Source organism: Nicotiana sylvestris, chromosome 8, assembly GCF_000393655.2.
Source record: "Nicotiana sylvestris chromosome 8, ASM39365v2, whole genome shotgun sequence".
Classification (NCBI taxonomy): Eukaryota; Viridiplantae; Streptophyta; class Magnoliopsida; order Solanales; family Solanaceae; genus Nicotiana; species Nicotiana sylvestris.
In genome coordinates, this window is record NC_091064.1 from 192,969,051 (window position 1) to 192,989,600 (window position 20,550).

At 37.7% G+C, this 20,550-nt stretch overlaps 1 protein-coding gene and 1 non-coding gene across 2 annotated transcripts; one reads left to right on the forward strand and one right to left on the reverse strand.

Annotated features, from left to right (window-relative positions):
* Nucleotides 1–1,157: 1,157 nt before the first annotated feature.
* Nucleotides 1,158–1,264, reverse strand: LOC138876669 (small nucleolar RNA R71). The gene has a single exon (XR_011402011.1). It is a non-coding gene; the product is annotated as a small nucleolar RNA R71 (small nucleolar RNA).
* Nucleotides 1,265–1,666: 402 nt separating this feature from the next.
* Nucleotides 1,667–3,160, forward strand: LOC138876184 (uncharacterized). Its single transcript, XM_070155088.1, has 2 exons — nt 1,667–2,313; nt 2,554–3,160. The coding sequence occupies exons 1-2, from the start codon at nt 1,667–1,669 to the stop codon at nt 3,158–3,160; spliced, it is 1,254 nt and encodes a 417-aa protein (XP_070011189.1).
* The last annotated feature ends 17,390 nt before the right edge of the window (nt 3,161–20,550 follow it).

Sequence of the window (20,550 nt, forward strand, 5' to 3'; positions counted from 1 at the left end):
ATAACTCAACTCTTTCTGATTTTCTCAAATAGTAATTAAAACAAGAAACGTTAGTAGAATAGATAAACCAATCTCTATGGGTTCGACATCTTTCTATACTATAATTTGACAGAGTACGAGTTTAATTTATACACACGCCAGACACTCGTCAAATTTTTGGCGTCGTTGCCGGGGATTGGCAACATCTACTTCAGATTAATTGTTTTGTTACTAATTTGAGAACTTACTATTATAATTATAATTATTATTTTTTTGGTTACTATTGTAACTATTAATACTAGTAACGTTTTTAGTTTTCTCTTATTAACAATAATACTACTTACTGTTTTCGTATCATTTTCTTTCTTCATCGTTTTAATTTATATTTTACTCTACAATATTATACTATTGTTTCTAGGATCAAATTGTTCTTTTCATTGAAAAAAATTAACATTATTTTTTTTTAATTAGTATCACTAGTTATATTAAGTACTACTACAATTTTAATTTTTATATACTTTTTTTCTTTTTGGTGTCACCACTACTATTTTAGGAACTATGTTTGATTTTCTTTCCACAAAAAAAATCTTTGCTATAAGGATTTCAGGTAGTTTATGACCCGCTTTTCAACAAAAGAGTTGGCGAATTACGACCCAGAAATTGAAAAATCTATTCGATTGCGTAGGAAAGGACAAACATCATCTCCTCATAGTATAGCTCGTGAAGAAATGGAGAACGAAGAACTTAACAACAACCAACTCCCGCCACATCAAGTAGAAGAATAGCTTGATGAGGTAGCTCCACGACGTGATAGTATACTTAGAGATTATGCAAAGCCAGATTATTTTGAAGGAGAATCAAGTGTGAGGAGACCATCAATTGCAGCAAACAACTTTGAAATCCGCACAAGCTTGATTCAAACCATTCAATAGTCATGTCAGTTTACTGGTGATGCGAGTGAAGATCCTCACACTCATTTAATTGATTTTCTTGAATTAGTTGAAACTTGCAGGTATAATGTAGTCACAACAGATGCTATTAGGTTGCGGCTTTTTCCGTTTTCATTAAAAGGTGAAGCCAAAACATGGTTGCGAAGTCTACCAAGAGGCTCCATTACAACATGGGACCAAATGACCCAAAAATTTCTTAATAAATATTTTTCACCTGCAAAAACATTTAAAGTGAAGCAAGAAATCAATAATTTTATGCAGACAGATTCTGAATCTGTATACTAGGCATGGGAAAGATTAGCAGCAATGTTAAGAAAATGCCCACATCATGGTATCCAAGACCCTGACATTTTATATATTTTCTATCACGGTCTTAAACCCTCTGCTAGAAATGTAATTGATGCAGCATCAGGAGGATCAATAATGGGAAAAACTACTGTAGAAGCAATGCAATTGCTTAATGAGATTTCGGAAAATGTTGTTCAATGGCCTTTAGATAGAATTATTATCAAGAAAACAGCAGGAGTAAATCAAGTTGAAGCTTTGAATTCATTGACACAACAAATTGCGACCTTAACACAAAAAGTTGAGGCTTTTCAGGTAGGTGCTCACACATCATCCCTAATTGTGATGTTTGTCAAGGTAATCATCCAAATCATGAATGTCAAGCTTCAACACAAAATGAGGAACAAGTAAATGTGATTGGTTATAGAAATAATTACTCATTCGGTAGTCTCATGGCACAAAAACATCCAGGATTTCAATGGAGTAATGCTAATGGTGCTGAAAATCCTCAAAGATTTTTTAATCAAAAGCAGCAGGTACAGGGACCACCTGGTTTTCAACATCAAAATAGAGGTCAACAAAGTTTTCAACAATATCAGCAGCAGCCTCAAAGAGCTCATCAACAAAGCCTTGAAGACCTGATGTACAAATTCATTAAAGCTACTGAAGAGAAGGTTGAAAGTCAACATTCAGCTATTAAGAATTTGGAAATTCAGGTAAGCCAATTAGCAACCCTCATGTCTAGACAAATTCAAGGTGCTCTACCAAGTAACACTGAGAAAAACCCAAAAGTACACCTCAAAGCCATCTCTCTACGATCAGGTAAATCTCTTGATGATCCATATGCAGATAGAGAAGGAAAGCCACAAGAAGTAAAAAAGGTAAATAAAGGTGAGAATAAAATAGAATCTAAGTTTCCAAAAGAACAAAAGAATAAAGGGAAAAATGTACAAGAAAATGAATTGATAATAAATCCTCACTCTGTACCTCTCCCCTTTCCCCAAAAGCTAAAAAGAGAAAAGCTTGACAAAAAATTTTCAAAGTTTCTAGAAATCTTAAAACAACTTTACATTAACATACCTTTTACAGATGCTTTGAAGTAAATGCTGACATATGCTAAATTTCTTAAAGAAATTTTGTCAAGTAAAAGAAAATTGGAAGAAGTTTCAGTAGTTAAGCTTACAGAAAAATGTAATGTCATACTTCAAAATAAGCTTCCATAGAAACTTGGTGATCCTGGAAGTTTTACAATTCCTTGTACTTTGGGAGGTGCTCACTTTGAAAAAACGTTATGTGATTCAGGTGCTTCAATCATTCTAATGCCTTTTTTAATTTTCAGGAAATTAGAACTTGGTGAAATGAAAAACACTGGTGTATCCCTTCAATTGGCTGATCAAAGCACTAAAAAGCTGAAAGGAATCATTGAAAATGTTCTTGTTCGGGTTGATAAATTTATTTTTCCTGTAGATTTTATAGTACTGGAAATGGAAGAAAATACTAAGGTACCATTAATTTTAGGTAAACCATTTCTCGCAATAGGAAGATCAATCATTGATGTTCATCAAGGACAATTAATATTGAGCGTTGACGAAGAAAGGGTAATTTTTGATATGCACAAAATAATGAAATTTCCTGAAGATGAGTCATCATCTTCTTGTTTTCAAATAGATTTTCTAAATGACCTTGTAGATGTATATAAAGATGATCAATTGATTACTGATGCATTAGAAAGATGTTTGGCCAAATCAGGTACCACATATGATGATGATCCCATGATCAGGCAAGAAGTTGAAATACTAGAAAAAGAATCCGAAATTGAGGAAGTCTCACAAGAAAAAGTTCAATCAAAAATTAAACTCAAAACTCTTCCTTCTCATTTGAAATTTATTTTTCTTGAACCTGAATTATTTCTAGTAATTATTTCATCTTCATTGACTGCAGAATAGGAAAAAAAACTAATCAAAGTATTAAGAGAACACAAAAAAGCCTTAGGATGGACTATAGCTGACATTAAAGGAATCAGTCCAGCTATATGTATGCATAGGATTCTCATGGAAGATAATTATAAGCCAATATTCCAGTCGTAGAGTAGACTAAATCCAGCAATACAAGAAGTTATCAAAAAAGAAATAGTTAAACTTCTAGCGGCAGGTATTTATTTATTCGATATCCGACAGTCCTTGGGTAAGTCCTGTATAAGTTGTACCAAAGAAAGGATGTATAACAGTAATAAAAAATGAAAATAACGAACTCATACCTACCATAACAGTCACAGGATGGAGAGTATGTATTGATTACAAACGACTTAATAGTGCCACCAGAAAAGACCATTTTCCCTTGCCTTTTTGTGATGACCCAGAATGTCACCTTTAAATTAAATAATCATCTTGGTATTTTAAGACCTTAAAAAGCAGTATCAATAATTTCTCGACTTGCGTGCGCAGTCCGTGTAATTTTTCGGAATGTTTTTATGTGAAAAATGGATTAAATTGTGAACTAGAGCTTTAAAACTCAACTGAGTTGACTTCGGTCAACATTTTGAGCAGCGAACCTAGATAAAAGTTTTGACCATTCCGGTAGTTCCGTATCGTGATTTGGGACTTGGTCATATGCCCTAAATCTAATTCGGAGGTCCCTAGATCAAATTATCGTCATTTAACGGAATCTAAAAATCTAAGGCTAAAGATTTCTTAAGTTTTACCAGAGATTTGACTTTTGAGAAAAAGACCCCAGAATGGAATTTTGATGATTTCAATAGTTTGTATGGTGATTTTGGACTTAGGCACATGTTCGGATTTGTATTTGGAAGTCTGTAGGATAATTCGGCGCATTTTGGCGAAAGTTGGAAAATAGAAGATTTTTGGAAAGTTTGACCGAGGGTTGAATTTTTTATATCGGGGTCGGAATCCAGTTCTGAAAATTTTCATAGCTTCGTTATGTCATTTATGACTTGTATGCAAAATTTGAAGTCATTCGGACTTGATTTGATAGGTTTTTGCATCGAATATAAAAGTTGGACGTTCTTAGATTCATTAGGCTTGAATTGGGGTGTGATGCACGGTTTTAGCATTTTATGATGTGATTTAAGATTTCGACTAAGTTGGTATGATGCTTTAGGACTTGTTGGTGTATTTTGTTGAGGTTCCGAGGGCCTCAGGTAGATTTCGGAAGGTTAACGGATCAAGTCGGACTTGTATTTATCTGTGTGACAACCCAGCCGGTCGTCTTAAGAATTAATGCCCTGATCTCCTATTAACTGTTTTCCCTGAGTTTATTTTGCAATTTGATTTGACAGGATGTTCGGTTTTGAGTTTCGGAGAGTTTTGGGGCATTTAGTCCCTAAATGAGAGCTTAAGTGTTGGAGAGTTGACCATAGCCGGAGCAGTAGGAAGACGCCCTCAGAATGGAAATTCGATGGTTTTGTTAGCTCCATTGGGTGATTTCGGACTTACAGACGTGTTCAGATTGTATTTTGGAGGTCCATGGCTAATTTAGGCTTGAAATGCCGAAAGTTGAATTTTTGAAGTTTCCGGTCCGATAGTGAGATTTTGATCCGAGGGTCGGAATGGAATTTTGGAAGTTGGAGTAGCTTCGTAGTGTTGAATGTGACGTGTGTCACAAAATTTCAGGTCATTTGGACGAGGTTTGATAGACTTTCTGATCGAAAGCGTGTTTTTAGAGTTTTTGGAATTCTTAGGCTTGAATCCGATGAAAAATAGGTATTTTGATGTTGCTTTGAGCATTTCGAAGGTTGGAACAAGTTTGAATGATGTTTTAGGATTGGTTGGCAGATTTGGTTGAGGTCCCGGGGGCCTCGGGTGTGTTCCGGATGCTCAACGGACCATTTTTGGACTTGGAAAGATTGCAGATTTTCTGCTGTTGTGTTGCAGAGAAAACCTTCATCGCATTCGCGAGGGGGTCTCGCGTTCGCGTAGAGCATCTGGGTGAAGCAGCTGAAATGTGCTTCGCGTTCGCGATGATGTTTCGCGTTCGCGAAGGTAAGGACTCATTGGTCTTTGCGTTCGTGACATGGTCCTCGCGTTCGCGTAGGGTCTGCTCGTGTAAGCTACTCGTTCGCGAGTGGACCTCGCGTTCACGAAAGAGGAATTTGGCCAGCAAGACTTTTGTGCATCGCGTTCGTGATAGTAGCCTCGCGTTCGCAAAGAAGGAATTACCTGGGCAGATATAAAATTTCAAAATCGAGGGTTTAGCCATTTTTATCAAAACTTAAGCTTGGGAGCTCAGATTTGAGGGAGATTTTGAGGGATTTTCAGAGATATCGATTGGGTAACGATTCTAGGCTCCTTTTTACTTGTAACCCATTAATCTAAACATGAATTCATCCTTTAATTTCGAAATTTGTATGAAAATTGGGGAAAAGTTCTTAGACCAAGAAATTGAGTTTTGATTGGGGATTTGACATCAAATTTGGATAATTTTGGTATGGTTAGACTCGTGAGAGTTTGAGGATTCTGAAACTATAAATTTTACCCGATTCTGAGACGTGGGCTCGAGGGGCATTTTGGTCATTTTACATAATTTCGCGTATTAGCTTAGACTTTAATTGTAGAATCAGTTACTTGAAGTGTTATTTATATTATGAAATTGAATTGAATAGATTTGGGCCATTTGGAGTCGAGTACTCGTGGCAAGAGCGTGGTTTCAGATTGATTTTTGAGCTGGTTCGAGGTAAGTGGCTTGTCTAACCTTGTGTGGGGGACCTTCCCCTTAGGATTTGTATATTGGTAATTGAAGTGCCTTATATGTGAGGTGATGAGTGCGTACTTGTACTAATTGTTGGAAATCCGGTTTTCTTTAAGTAATTACTAGTATGTTTCCTTCTTGTTTTTATTACTTGCACTATTAAGCATGTTGTTAGCTTAGGAAAGCATGTCTAAGTGACTTAATTGCTTTATTTGTTCAACCTGCCTTACTTGAATTCTGTGCATCATGCTAGGCTGGAATCACTTGTTGCCTTAATATGAAGTCTTGCCATTTCGGTACATTTTCCTGTTGTTGCTGTGTATTTATTTTGGGACTACGGATGTGGGATTCCGGTAGCTCCCCCTTGTCGGTTTATTTTGGGACTACGGATGTGGGATTCCGGTAGCTCCCCCTTGTTTGTTTATTTTGGGACTACGGATGTGGGATTCCGGTAGATCCCCCTTCACAGTTATATGGAACTACGGGAATGCACCCGGTAGATTCCCCCAGTATTGAGTATTTATATTTGGGACTATGGAACGGGATTCAGGTAAATCCCCGCGCACTATGAGTTGGACTACGGGACGGGATCCCAGTAGATCCACTGGATATGTAAAGATGGGACTACAGGACGGTATCTTGGGAGATCCCCGATTGTTACTATTGGTGCTGAGCTGTATTTCCTTTCCATGTTTACCTTGTTTCTGTATAGTTGTTGTTGTTCTTTACATCTTGTGTTATTTTACTGACGTACTTATTTATACTGTTCGGTCCTATACTATTGATCTTTATATTTTATTTAACCTCAGTAGGGCCCTGAACTTCCTCATCACTACCCAACCGAGCTTAGGCTTGGCACTTACTGAGTACCGCTGTGGTGTACTCATGCCCCTTCTGCGCATGTTTTTCATGTGCAGATCCAGGTACCGCTACTCAGGCCTACCATCCTTGAGGGAGGCGACTGCTCTAGAGACTTCGAGGTACATCTTTCGCGTCCGTAGACCGAGAAGTCCTTTTATATTCTAGCTGTTAAACATTGCCCTTCTGTATTTTCTTTCTTGTTAGATATTCTAGAGTTAGACTGTTAGATATTCCAAAGTCTTGTGTTTCCGTGGGTTTCCGGGTCTTGGATTTATGTTTTGGTTTTGAGAGTTGAATATGGTGTATGCCGAGTGACACATTTAAAAACTATTATTACTTTATTACTGTTTAGATTTGTTTTACTTCCGCAAATTTTGGTTTTTCTTCCACAATTTAGGCTTACCTAGTCGTAGAGACTAGGTGCCGTCACGATGGATCACGGAGGGCGAACCGGGGTCGTGACAATCTGCTGAAATTTTCTGGGCAATTTTTGTATTTTTCGCACGTGTGAACAGTGACCGCACCTGCGTGAACAGTATCTGTGTACAGTAGCCATGTACACTAGCGTGTATAGTATCCGTGAACAGTAACATGCGAGAATAGTACTCAAAAATTCTGGACAGTGTAAAGGATGAGCAGTCCGGTTTTCCTCATTTTTTTGGACTTCCAATCTCGGATTTTGGGCAATTTTGAGCGAGAAGTTACGAAAATTCTTAGGGTAAGTGTTCTTGACTCTCTTGTAATTATATTCCATGAATAAATCTTCAATTTTGGCTTTAGATTATTGATATTTTAAGAGAAATGGAGGAATTTTCTAAAATTCCATAACAATGAATTTTCAAGGTTTGAACATCGATTTGGAGTCGGATTTGAGTAAAACTAGTATGGTTGGACTCATAATTGAATGGGTTATCGTATTTTGTGACTTTCATCGTATTCCAAGACGCGGGCCCCACGGGCAATTTTTTGGTTAATTTCGGATTTTGTTGAAAAATTAGTATTTTTCATATTGAATTAATTCCTAGAATATATATTGAATGAATCGAGTTAATTGTGACTAGATTCGGGATGTTTGGAGGCCGATTTGAGCGAAAAAGGCATTGCGGAGTAAGATTTTGCTCGGATTGAGGTAAGTAATGGTTTTCAATTTGGTCCTAAGGGTATGAAACCCCGGACATTGTGTCGTATGACTATTTTGGAGGTGACACACATGCTAGGTGACAGGCATGTGGACGTGCACCATAGGGATTGTGACTTGGTCCATCCCGCGAGACTGTTGAATTAATTAGCCTACTGTTTAATACATGTTCCCTCTGTTTTCATAGAAATTGATTGTACTTCATGTTAGAAATCATGTTTAGGCCTTATGTGATCACTGTTGAGACTTGCGAGGTCGTGTACTTGCTGAATTAGCTGCTAATTGCTATTTTGTACTCAATCATAGCTTTTCTTGCTTATTATGCCTTAGTCTCTTGCTGTTCATTGTTGATACATGACATTACCTCTGTTTGGGTTGTTTATATGATTTTTGAGAGCCCGAGAGACTAGAGAGATTGATGACTGAGTGAGGCCGAGGGCCTTATCTGTAACGATATTTATGGGATCGGGCTGCAGGCTGCAGGCCGCAACATGTTGTTACTGATTTATGATTGAGTGAGGCCGAGGGCCTGATCTGTGAGGATATTTATGGGATCAGGTTGCACGCCGCAGCATGTTATTACTGATTTATGATTGAGTGAGGCCGAAGGCCTGAGTGATTTATGCCACGAGGTGGCTTGTTATAGCGCTTGGGCTGAAGGAGCCCCTCCGGAGTCTGTACACACCCCCAGTGAGCGCAGGTGTCACGACCCGAATCAGAGGGCCGCGATGGTCACCCGGTGCTTTACTCAACCGAGTACCAACGTAACATATCTTTCTTATCATACTATCATGAGTAAATGAGCCAGAAAACCGGTCATGAGATAACAAGAATAAAACATAAGGGAATACTCAACATATGAAGACCCAAAATGATATACAAACTTATATATGTGACATACGGGCCTATAAGGCCGACATGACCATTTGTAAACTCAAAACATAGGCCTACAAGGCCATACAAGTGTCCCTACACCTGACATCTGTCTACAAGCCTCTAAGAGTACATAAAATCATAAAGATCGGGACAGGGCCCCGCCATACCAATCAATACATATCCAAAGCATACTGACCAACTAGGCAACTCCGGAGCTAGTGGAGTGCACCAACACCTTCGCTGAGCTGATAGCCTACTAGGAGGACTGTCAACCTATCAATCGGGACCTACGGGCATGACACGCAGCATCCCCAGGCAAAAGGGATGTCAGTACGAATAAAGTACCGAGTATGTAAGGTAGGAAAGCATAAACAAGAACAATAATGTAAAGGAGATAGAGGAGATACAACTTGTAACATCTGAGTGCCTCTGGGGGCTACTGACATGAAATGCATAATACATATATATACATGAACTTTTTTAAAAACATTCGCCTCTGTGGGCATCATCATCATCATATCGTACCCGGCCTCAAAGAGGACTTGGTAAAAACGTACCCGGCCATCATAAGGCTCGGTAGAATCGTTCCCGGCCACGTGGAGCTCGGTAAACCCAACTGATCAGTGGTTGCACAATAGGTGCCATACCCAGCCGACTATAGTGCGGCTCGGTAGAGTAAAATAGATACATATATATAATGCATGCTCGACTCATGGAATCACGTTCTAACCCTTTCGGAGTGATGTAAGGTCATTGCACCTTCGATTAACATTATGGACACCCTTACCATCAATATGAACCTTAGTAGGATTTATGGATCATACACACTTGTTTAGAATAACTTTATAAGGAAAGAACAACATGGACAACCTTAGTTTCTAGGAGTAGATCCGTTATGAATTAGCGTACCGTTTATGTTCATGTTACTTTAGATCATGCCAAAAGAAAGAAGTAAGTGCCTTAACATACCTTGTATATTCTTCCCAACCTCAAGCTATGCAATTTCATGGCTCCTTAGTCTACAATAAGAGAAATGACACTCTCGTTATCGTTTAAGCGTCGTAACTATTATGTATCGACCACAACCTATTTTACAATGAAACGGACAGAACCTCCCATATATATATGACTTCACACTAGTCAAAACAATCACAAACAGCCCAACATACCCCTATTACTTCATGCACAACACGACAACCATAATAGTGTCAACCAACCCGAAAATGTTACGACGAACGACTAACAAACAACCTTGCCATTATGTGGTTTTTCTCTACAACCTTCCTCCTCTCAACTCCATAAAAATAGTAGTAAAAGAGACAACCCAATACCAACACGAAACAGCCCAAAAATATTCCCACAAGTTCATCAACTCAAAAATAATTTTTCAGTTTACTTAAACACGTTTCGACTTGTCTTTTCTTTCAAATTGGGAAATACAACCAAAAGTACATCATTATACCTCTTATCCAATAAACCAGCCATGAATTCAACTTAAAAATAAGTTTACAACCAGCCAACCATTACACAAGAACAAACAACATACCATTCTTTCGAAACTAGCTAGGTCTATTCTTTACGATCGAGTTACAACTCGCAAACGCATAGATAATGGAAGGAGAAGCATAAACTTACCTTGTACTGAGTATAACCCACGAAACCTGGTCCTTTTTCATCAAAAATAAGTTCCTCAACACGGCTACAAGAAGGAGAAAGAGAAACTAGCAAGCTGTCCGGACTTTTCAGTACTAGAATCGCGTCGTAACACCCGGAATACCCTAGGGTTTGTGTGGGATTTTTGGGGAGGAGTTGCAGGGGTTCAATTAGGTTTTCTTGGTCTGCAAGATAGGTGAAATAACTGAGTTTATAATCCCTTAAAATTCCTCTCTTGACCGACTTAGTTGAGGCCTCTCTTTTTGGCAAGTAGGTGATGCACCTACTTGTGACCTACTAGTTGCGCGGTCTCGCGAAAATGCGAATATCTATATACTCCGAGATCGTATTGATAAAAGGTTTAATGAGTTGAAAACTAGACTCATAGATCTTAAATTCAATATGTAGATAATCCCTTGATTCAAAGTATGTTGGGAGAAAAGCTCAGCTACATTTAACCTAAGTTTCAACTCATTTTTGAATGTAACTTGTGATGACCTTTTCCAACTTTTGTTCCACAACTTGCTTGACTTAAAAACATAACACACGACTATCATACGACTAAACTAACTCATAACATAACCTTATCATCATGTTAATCACCCTTGTCTCACCCCAAAAGTATAGGTTATAACATTCCAAACTTGTCGATATTCGACGAAACTTATTTTCTTTAATTCATTTAGCGCCTAAGCTTTCCAACCCTTTTGGTACTCGTTATTCATGATAATAAAGATTTGTAACCTCAATTATAAAAGGATTAACTTACTTTATGTAATTTCAAAGTTGATCTCATTTCTGAGCTTACATCAATTGACTTACGGATACTCTAACATATGAAAACATAGGGTGTAACATCATTCCCCCCTTTGGAACATTCGTCCTCGAATGTTGACTGATCCACTTATCATTTTCATTACCCATAGCTCTTGTGAACACTTTAATACTCTTCTAACCATATAGGCAACTATTCTTTTAATAAATCCAAAGTTTAGGGTATTCCCCCTTTAGTCCTCCTTCTCATACCACGACTTGTGGTCGAACCCCTTCCAATCTCGTAACTGTTGCTCTTTTTGTCATGCAGCCTGTATGACTTTTTCCTTGTATGTGTGCCTATGTGACTCTTTTTTATTTCTCCGGGTTTTATCCAATCTCTAGGTAGCACGTTGTAAACATATACAAAGCTTGATATGTTGTCCGTCTGGGCATCTATGGGTATACTGAAGTTCTTCACTCGGTACTTTGTTAAACTTACGACTTTTGCTATATCTTGTTTCATAGCCTCAGTTATCTATGCTTATTGCTTTAATACAACTAGGTAGGTCATATTATACAATAACTCTTACTTCGGTTTACTATTACCGAGGTCTGCCACCCAACTCCAGGTTACTCTCTCACCGCTTATCCTATATGTATAATCCTTATTACTGTTCATCTAAAGAATGACATCATAATCTCCTCTCATACTTTGGAATCTTTATCCATCTATTATTGATTTACCTTAATGTTAATCTATAATCCACCACTGATAACTTGAAACCTCTTACGTAATACATTGCCACAAGTCTCACGTCTCATCGGGGAACATTTGAAGTGGTTTTCCTAATCCACCTAGGGACAATACTATACTTCAATAACCGTATTTCATAGCATCCCAATGTGATTCGTCTTATGGGGGTATCCTAGTCCCGTGCCATCCATGAAATCTCTTCTCTTTGAATCATTACTCAAATGAAGGCCTATATATCATCCTTTTATAATTTACCACTATTACATCCTTACATTACGACCAGAGGAGCATTCCATCTCTTCTAAATGCTCCTAGTCTTAGACTCCTCCGTGTTAATTCAAGCTATATTGAGCCTTTTATAACATATATAAACCATCAGCTCTCTTGTTTGATGGGCTTAATACCGAGGTCTTACCTATTCTTATCAGCTTCTAACTCACCTTTTCTCACCCTTACTCACATCTACCCAAAATCTTTTCACTCTACTATACTTTCGCTTGCGACCTACACATATTTACTTATTCTACTCAGAACCTTCCTTTAACTTGCTAGCACCTTAGATTCCCTTTTGCGCATTCTCAGCTGTCTTTAAATGTAAGTAATTACTTTTTCTGGTCGTTCTGCCACTTGCTACATGGATACTTGGCTTATCATAGTGCCCACGAACACTGGAATTCCCTGTAACTCGTATGCTCTCAAGTATCACCTTTGATGTTTTTTTTCCTTTTTTTATGTTCATTAGCCATGATAGGTGCCACTTTCTTATGGAGTGCATGCAATATTATAGTGAGACTGCTATTAAAAGATCAAAGATCATTTCCTTTTTAGGTCACTATGCTTAGGTGGAAATCTTCTTCCTTATTTCCTCAGCTAGTCTTTCGTGGTAGTACTTAGGAGACCTTTTGGATCTTGTAAAGTTGTGATCTTGTTATACTGTATACTCGAAGAAATTTTTGATATTCTTACTCGCCTACAAACATCCTTACTTACATACCTCCGTGTCGTTGTGCTCGTAGGATTACTTGTAAAATCAGATTTTGATTATCTCCTTAGTGGCACCCTCCATTATTCCCGTAATACTTATACAATACCTTTAAATACCCCAACTCCTATCTGAGCATTTCTCAAGGTTTATGACGTCATATTTGCGAGACTGAATTCACTATATTAGGATTCACTACGTTTATCTTGCATGATCTGTTGACTCGTCTATAACCTCCTATTTAGCCATAACTGGGTTCTTCCTTAATCAAATCCCAAATACTCGTTGGCCTATCCTCACATCAATTTTTCGCGTAATCTTTCTTGGGTTATTTCCTTTGTTTTAACTTACCTCATACACTGGCCTCTGATTTATTAATGACATTTCGGGCAGGAACCTTTACTTCCTTTTCTTGACGTCGTGTTTGTATAATGCACTGATATCGTAGCATATCTGAAGGCTTTGAATAAGTACAATCTCATCCCTTTTTCACATTACCACATTATTCTTCTACCACTCCATGATTAGTAGAACCACTAAATTCTGACATCATGCCACATCACTCCATATTCCCCCCTTTAGAGGAGTACTAAGAGATGGAGCTACGACGATCTACCTATAGATATTTTACCTCTATATATTTGACGTCTTTTCACATCATCGATTACCCTTACTCTCCTTGTGGTAATGCTTTTTGTACCAAGGATAATAAAATTCCTTGCTCGTGAGGATGACACTTAGTGTAACTAGCGCACATAGTCCCTTATGCTTAACTTTGCTCATATTGCTTGCTTTAGGGAAGCGACTTCCTGAATGACCATTAAAGGGCATTCTTTTGACATCCATTCTATTATCGCCGGAACGCAACCTCTGAAATTCTCATGATGCCGACTATTATCATATCATTTAGTCCCTAGTTCACGTTTAGTTTATCTTGTTTACCAGCCCATACTGATTTCTACTACTCTGAGGGTATATCTTTTCCTGCTGGTAATCGCGTTAGAGTTGCGAACTTATTTCTCGAAAAGAAGATATGAATTTATGGCCTATACTCCTTTGTTGTTTCAAGGCCTGTCACCTCTCATCTTTTTCCTTCACTTAACTATAGACTCTATAATTCTGTCATTTTCATCATCATTTTTTTCCACCGTTGTCATCCATGTGGACATCTTACTCATAATTCTTCATTAACTCTATTCTTATTTTCCTACTAACATTTATGTCTATCACTTTATTCTGAAAACATCAACAAGACATTCTTTTGCTTTTAGCTCCCCTTGCTTCATCTCACTGGCTCTTCAGGATGCTTAAAATTCTCTCTCCTAGGGACATGAGCCATGCTAAGGTAATATTTATCCCTTCAAGTCTTCCAGTAGCTATCTTTATAGTACTCATATCTAGCTGTACTATTTTAGAGTGCGCCATCTGGGTATCTCACAAGGAGATTTATTAGCATATTTGCATTATGCTTCAGAAATTGTCAACTAACACAAACAATCAATTCACCATTATGGGTTATCCTAACCCCAACCGGATCCTGATATCTCGTCCTTTTCTTAATCTACACATGTTATCCCCCAATAGGGTATAACTGAGATGGGTATGGTCAATTATACATACCTCTGTTACTGTTGAGGGTAACTTACAATGCTTATATTTTTCTACCGGAGATGAAAATACCGATAATCTTTATTAACTAGGTGCCTTGTACCCTTCCCATCTTGCTCCTTTTACTTGTTGAAGCTTGTATCTATCTTTTGAATATTTCATTGCCTTTAGAGGTGGATAGATATTCTTTGCCTTAAGGCTCCTTATCGAGAAGCTTACACTTCTTAGTACACACACGATCTACCGAAGACCTTATATTTACCCATCATATGTATCATGCAAAAATCGAGCTCCTCTAACTCAACTCTTTCACAGCCATATACAATCTTTTACCAACCATCTTTTTAAATGTAGGTATCGTTGTATTACGACTAAAGTCGAATTTAGGAGTTTGAATTCTTACAACAGAGCTCTACCGCACTATCTAGAATAAGAAGAAAGAGTGATAGTCTTAAATGCCCTGTAGCCTCCTGCTTATAAGTGTGGTGCACTACACACCCATAAACAAGACTCTACTAGACACGGCTTGTAGAATCCCTAGGACAGAACTGCTCTGATACCACTTTTGTCACGACCCGAATCAGAGGGCCGCGATGGGCACCCGGTGCTTTACTCAACCGAGTACCAACGTAATATATCTTTCTTATCATACTATCATGAGTAAATGAGCTAGAAAACCAGTCATGAGATAACAAGAATAAAACATAAGGGAATACTCAACATATGAAGACCCAAAATGATATACAAACTTATATATGTGACATACGGGCCTATAAGGCCGACATGACCATTTGTAAACTCAAAACATAGGCCTACAAGGCCATACAAGTGTCCCTACACCTGACATCTGTCTACAAGCCTCTAAGAGTACATAAAATCATAAAGATCGGGACAGGGCCCCGCCATACCAATCAATACATATCCAAAGCATACTGACCAACTAGGTAACTCAGGAGCTAGTGGAGTGCACTAACACCTTCGCTGAGCTGATAGCCTACTAGGAGGACTGTCAACCTATCAATCGGGACCTACGGGCATAATACGCAGCATCCCCAGGCAAAAGCGATGTCAGTACGAATAAAGTACCGAGTATGTAAGGTAGGAAAGCATAAACAAGAACAGTAATGTAAAGAGAGATAGAAGAGATACAACATGTAACATCTGAGTGCCTCTGGGGGCTACTGACATGAAATGCATAATGCATATATATACATGAACTTTTTTAAAAACATTCGCTTATGTGGGCATCATCATCATCATATCGTACCCGGCCTCAAAGAGGACTCGGTAAAAACGTACCCGGCCATCATAAGGCTCGGTAGAATCGTACCCGGCCACGTGGAGCTCGGTAAACCCAACTGATTAGTGGTTGCACAATAGGTGCCATACCCGGCCGACTATAGTGCGGCTCGGTAGAGTAAAATAGATACATATATATAATGCATGTTCGACTCATAGAATCACGTTCTAACCCTTTCGGAGTGATGTAAGGTCATTGCACCTTCGATTAACATTATGGACATCCCTACCATCATAATGAACCTTAGTGGGATTTATGGATCATACACACTTGTTTAGAATAACTTTATAAGGAAAGAACAACATGGACAACCTTAGTTTCTAGGAGTAGATCCGTTATGAATTAGCGTACCGTTTATGTTCATGTTACTTTAGATCATGCCAAAAGAAAGAAGTAAGGGCCTTAACATACATTGTATATTCTTCCCAACCTCAAGCTATGCAATTTCACGGCTCCTTAGTCTACAATAAGAGAAATGACACTCTCGTTATCGTTTAAGCGTCGTAACTATTATGTATCGACCACAACCTATTTTATAATGAAACGGACAGAACCTCCCATATATATGACTTCACACTAGTCAAAACAATCACAAACAGCCCAATATACCCCTATCACTTCATACACAACACGACAACCATAATAGTGTCAACCAACCCGAAAATGTTACGACGAACGACCTACAAACAACCTTGCCATTATGTGATTTTTCTCTACAACCTTCCTCCCCTCAACTCCATAAAAATAGTAGTAAAAGAGACAACCCAATACCAACACGAAACAGCCCAAAAATATTCCCACAAGTTCCTCAACTCAAAAATAATTTTTTAGTTTACTTAAACATGTTTCGACTTGTCTTTTCTTTCAAATTGGGAAATACAACCAAAAGTACATCATTATACCTCTTATCCAATAAACCATCCATGAATTCAACTTAAAAATAAGTTTACAACCAGCCAACCATTACACAAGAACAAACAACATACCATTCTTTCGAAACTAGCTAGGTCTATTCTTTACGATCGAGTTACAACTCGCAAACGCATAGATAATGGAAGGAGAAGCATAAACTTACCTTGTACTGAGTATAACCCATGAAACCTGGTCCTTTTTCATCAAAAATAAGTTCCTCAACACGGCTACAAGAAGGAGAAAGAGAAACTAGCAAGTTGTCCGGACTTTTCAGCACTAGAATCGCGTCGTAACACCCGGAATACCCTAGGGTTTGTGTGGGATTTTTGGGGAGGAGTTACAGGGGTTCAATTAGGTTTTCTTGGTCTGAAAGATAGGTGAAATAACTGAGTTTATAATCCCTTAAAAGTACCCTCTTGACCGACTTAGTTGAGGCCTCTCTTTTTGGCAAGTAGGTGATGCACCTACTTGTGACCTACTAGCTGCGCGGTCTCGCGAAAATGCGAATATCTCTATACTCCGAGATCGTATTGATAAAAGGTTTAATGAGTTGAAAACTAGACTCATAGATATTAAATTCAATATGTAGATAATCCCTTGATTCAAAGTATGTTGGGAGAAAAGCTCAGCTACATTTAACCTAAGTTTCAACTCATTTTTGAATGTAACTTGTGATGACCTTTTCCAACTTTTGTTCCACAACTTGCTTGACTTAAAAACATAACACACGACTATCATACGACTAAACTAACTCATAACATAACCTCATCATCATGTTAATCACCCTTTGTCTCACCCCAAAAGTATAGGTTATAACATTCCAAACTTGTCGACATTCGACGAAACTTATTTTCTTTAATTCATTTAGCGCCTAAGCTTTCCAACCCTTTTGGTACTCGTTATTCATGATCATAAAGATTTGTAACCTCCATTATAAAAGGATTAACTTACTTTATGTACTTTCAAAGTTGATCTCATTTCTGAGCTTACATCAATTGACTTACGGATACTCTAACATATGAAAACATAGGGTGTGACAGCAGGTACCTACTGAGTGCGAGTGCTGAGTGCGAGTGCCGAGTGCTGAGCGACTGGGAGGAATGAGTGAATGTGAGGCACAAGTGATTGTGAGGTTGGAGTGAATGGGAGGACATAGTGACTGTTATTCTGAGAAAATACATTTACCTCATTACTGTTGCATCGCAGATGTCATATCACTGTTTTGAAAATTATTGAAAGATATTACTTACTGTTTAGTCAAATTTGATATCTAGTTTATTGAGTACGTACCGATGTGACTTAAACTGTTAAATTGAAAGTATGATTACTCTTATTTGAAAGTTATTGAGATAACTGTATTTGCATAGCTCTTCACTACTTCTCAGTTCCTTATTTATTTCTGTTACTTACTGAGTTGGTGTACTCACGTTACCCCGTGTACCTCATGTACAGATCTAGACACTTCTGGTCACGGTGGTTGCTGATTGAGGAGTCAGACTCAGGAGACTACTGAGGTAGTTGCATGGCGTTCACTGACCTTGACTCTCCTTTCCTTTCATGTTGTAATGTTCTATATTTTCAGACAATGTTTTATCAGTCGGATGTTGTTATCATTTAGATGCTCATGCACTCACTGACATCGTGTTTTGGAGATGGATGTTTAGTACTTTTGGAGTTATATTCTGTTCTAAAAGGCTTTATTTAATATTAACTACTTCCGCCTTTATTTAAAAGTTCTACTGTATTGAGATGTTGAGTTGAGGCTTGCCTTATACCACGATAGGCGCCATCACGACGGGTGAGATTTTGGGTCGTGACACTTTTATTTATCAAATGCTTGAAAAGGTTGCAGGCTATGGTTTTTACTATTTTCTTGATGGATATTCTAGATATAATCAGATACCAATTGCCCCAGAAGATCAGGAGAAAACCACATTCACATGCCCCCAAGGTATGTATGCTTATCGAAGAATGCCATTTGGACTATGCAACATTCCTGCTACATTTCAGCGTTGCATGTCAGCCATTTTCTCAGATATGACTGAAAAGTTCCAAGAAATCTTTATGGATGATTTTACACTCTTTGGTAAAACATTTGAAGATTGTCTCTATCATTTAACTTTAGTACTTAAAAGATACGAAGAAACAAATTTAGTTCTTAATTGGGAAAAAAACCATTTTATGGTAACCGAGGGAATTGTTTTAGGACATAAAATTACTGCTAAAGGAATTGAAGTTGATAAAGCTAAAATAGATCTTATAGCAGGATTACCCCCTCCTACCACCATCAAAGGCATTAGAAGTTTCTTAGGGCATGCTGGTTTTTATAGAAGGTTCATTAAAGATTTTTCAAACATTTCAAAACCTTTGACTAATCTACTGATGAAAAATGTGAAGTTTGAATTTTCACATAATTATAGGAAAGCATTTGAGGTTCTCAAAGAACAATTGGCTAGTTCTCCAATTATTGTTTCTCTTGGTTGGAGCCAACCATTTGAAATAATGTGTGATGCAAGTGATACGGCAGTTAGAGCTATATTATGACAAAAGAAAGATAAGATTTTTAGGCCAATCTATTACGCCAGTAGAACCTTAAATGAAGCTCAAAGAAATTATGCCACTACTGAAAAAGAACTACTGGCGGTAGTTTTTGCGTTCGACAAATTCCGTTCTTATTTAATAGGAACCAAGGTTATAGTATTCACAGATCATGCAGCTTTAAAGTATCTCTTAGCAAAGAAAGATGCTAAACCTAGATTGCTAAGATGGATACTCCTTTTACAAGAATTTGATCTTGAAATAAAAGATCGAAAAGGTTCAGAAAATCAAGTAGCTGACCATTTGTCTCGTTTGGAAAATCCTCCTACTGAAACATCAGATATCAAGGAAGAATTTCCTGATGAACATGTCTATACAATCTCAACAGTCATAAATCAACCACCCTGGTTTGCTGACATTGCCAATTATTTGGTTGGAGGATGGATCCCAAAAGATTTTTCTTCTGAACAAAGGAAAAAGCTCAAGAAATAAATAAGATATTATTTTTGGGAAGATCCTTACTTGTTTAAAATTTGTGCAGATGGAATGATCAGAAGATGTGTAGCCGAAATAGAAATGAACAATATCCTAAACCACTATCATGATGGAGCTGTAGGAGGTCACTATGGAGGGAGAAGAACAGCTGCCAAAGTACTTGAAGCTGATTTTTTTGGCCCACTCTATTCAAAAGATGCAAGAAATTATGTTGCCACTTGCGACAAATGTCAAAAAACGGTAACATTTCAAAAAGGGATGAAATGCCTCATAACTCTATTCTTGTGTGTGAAATATTTGATGTTTGGGGTATTGATTTTATGGGACCTTTTCCTCCTTCAAACGGTTGTGAATATATTTTAGTAGTTGTTGACTATGTTTCAAAATGGGTAGAAGCAATAGCTACTAGAAAAAATGATGCTCGTGTTGTTTGTGATTTTCTTAAAAAAATATTTTTCTAGATTTGGAACTCCATGAGTTATCATAAGTGATCAAGGAACTCATTTCATAAATAAAAAATTTGCTAGCTTGCTGTCGAGATATGGAGTCACTCATAAAACAGGAACACCATATCATGCTTAAACAAATGGACAAGTAGAAGTATCTAATATAGAATTAAAAAGAATTTTAAAAAAAACTATTGACTCTTCTAGAAAAGATTGGTCTCTAAAATTAGATGATGCTTTATGGGCATACAGAACTGCTTTCAAAACTCCAATAGGCACATCTCCTTATAAACTGGTTTTTGGAAAAGCTTGT

Bases quoted from the DNA above. Each gene is read 5' to 3' on its own strand.
- LOC138876184 (XM_070155088.1), top strand. From the start codon at position 1,667: ATGGCACAAAAACATCCAGGATTTCAATGGAGTAATGCTAATGGTGCT. The intron at 2,314-2,553 runs GTAAATGCTGAC...TTTAATTTTCAG, and splicing joins CCTTTTACAGATGCTTTGAA to GAAATTAGAACTTGGTGAAA.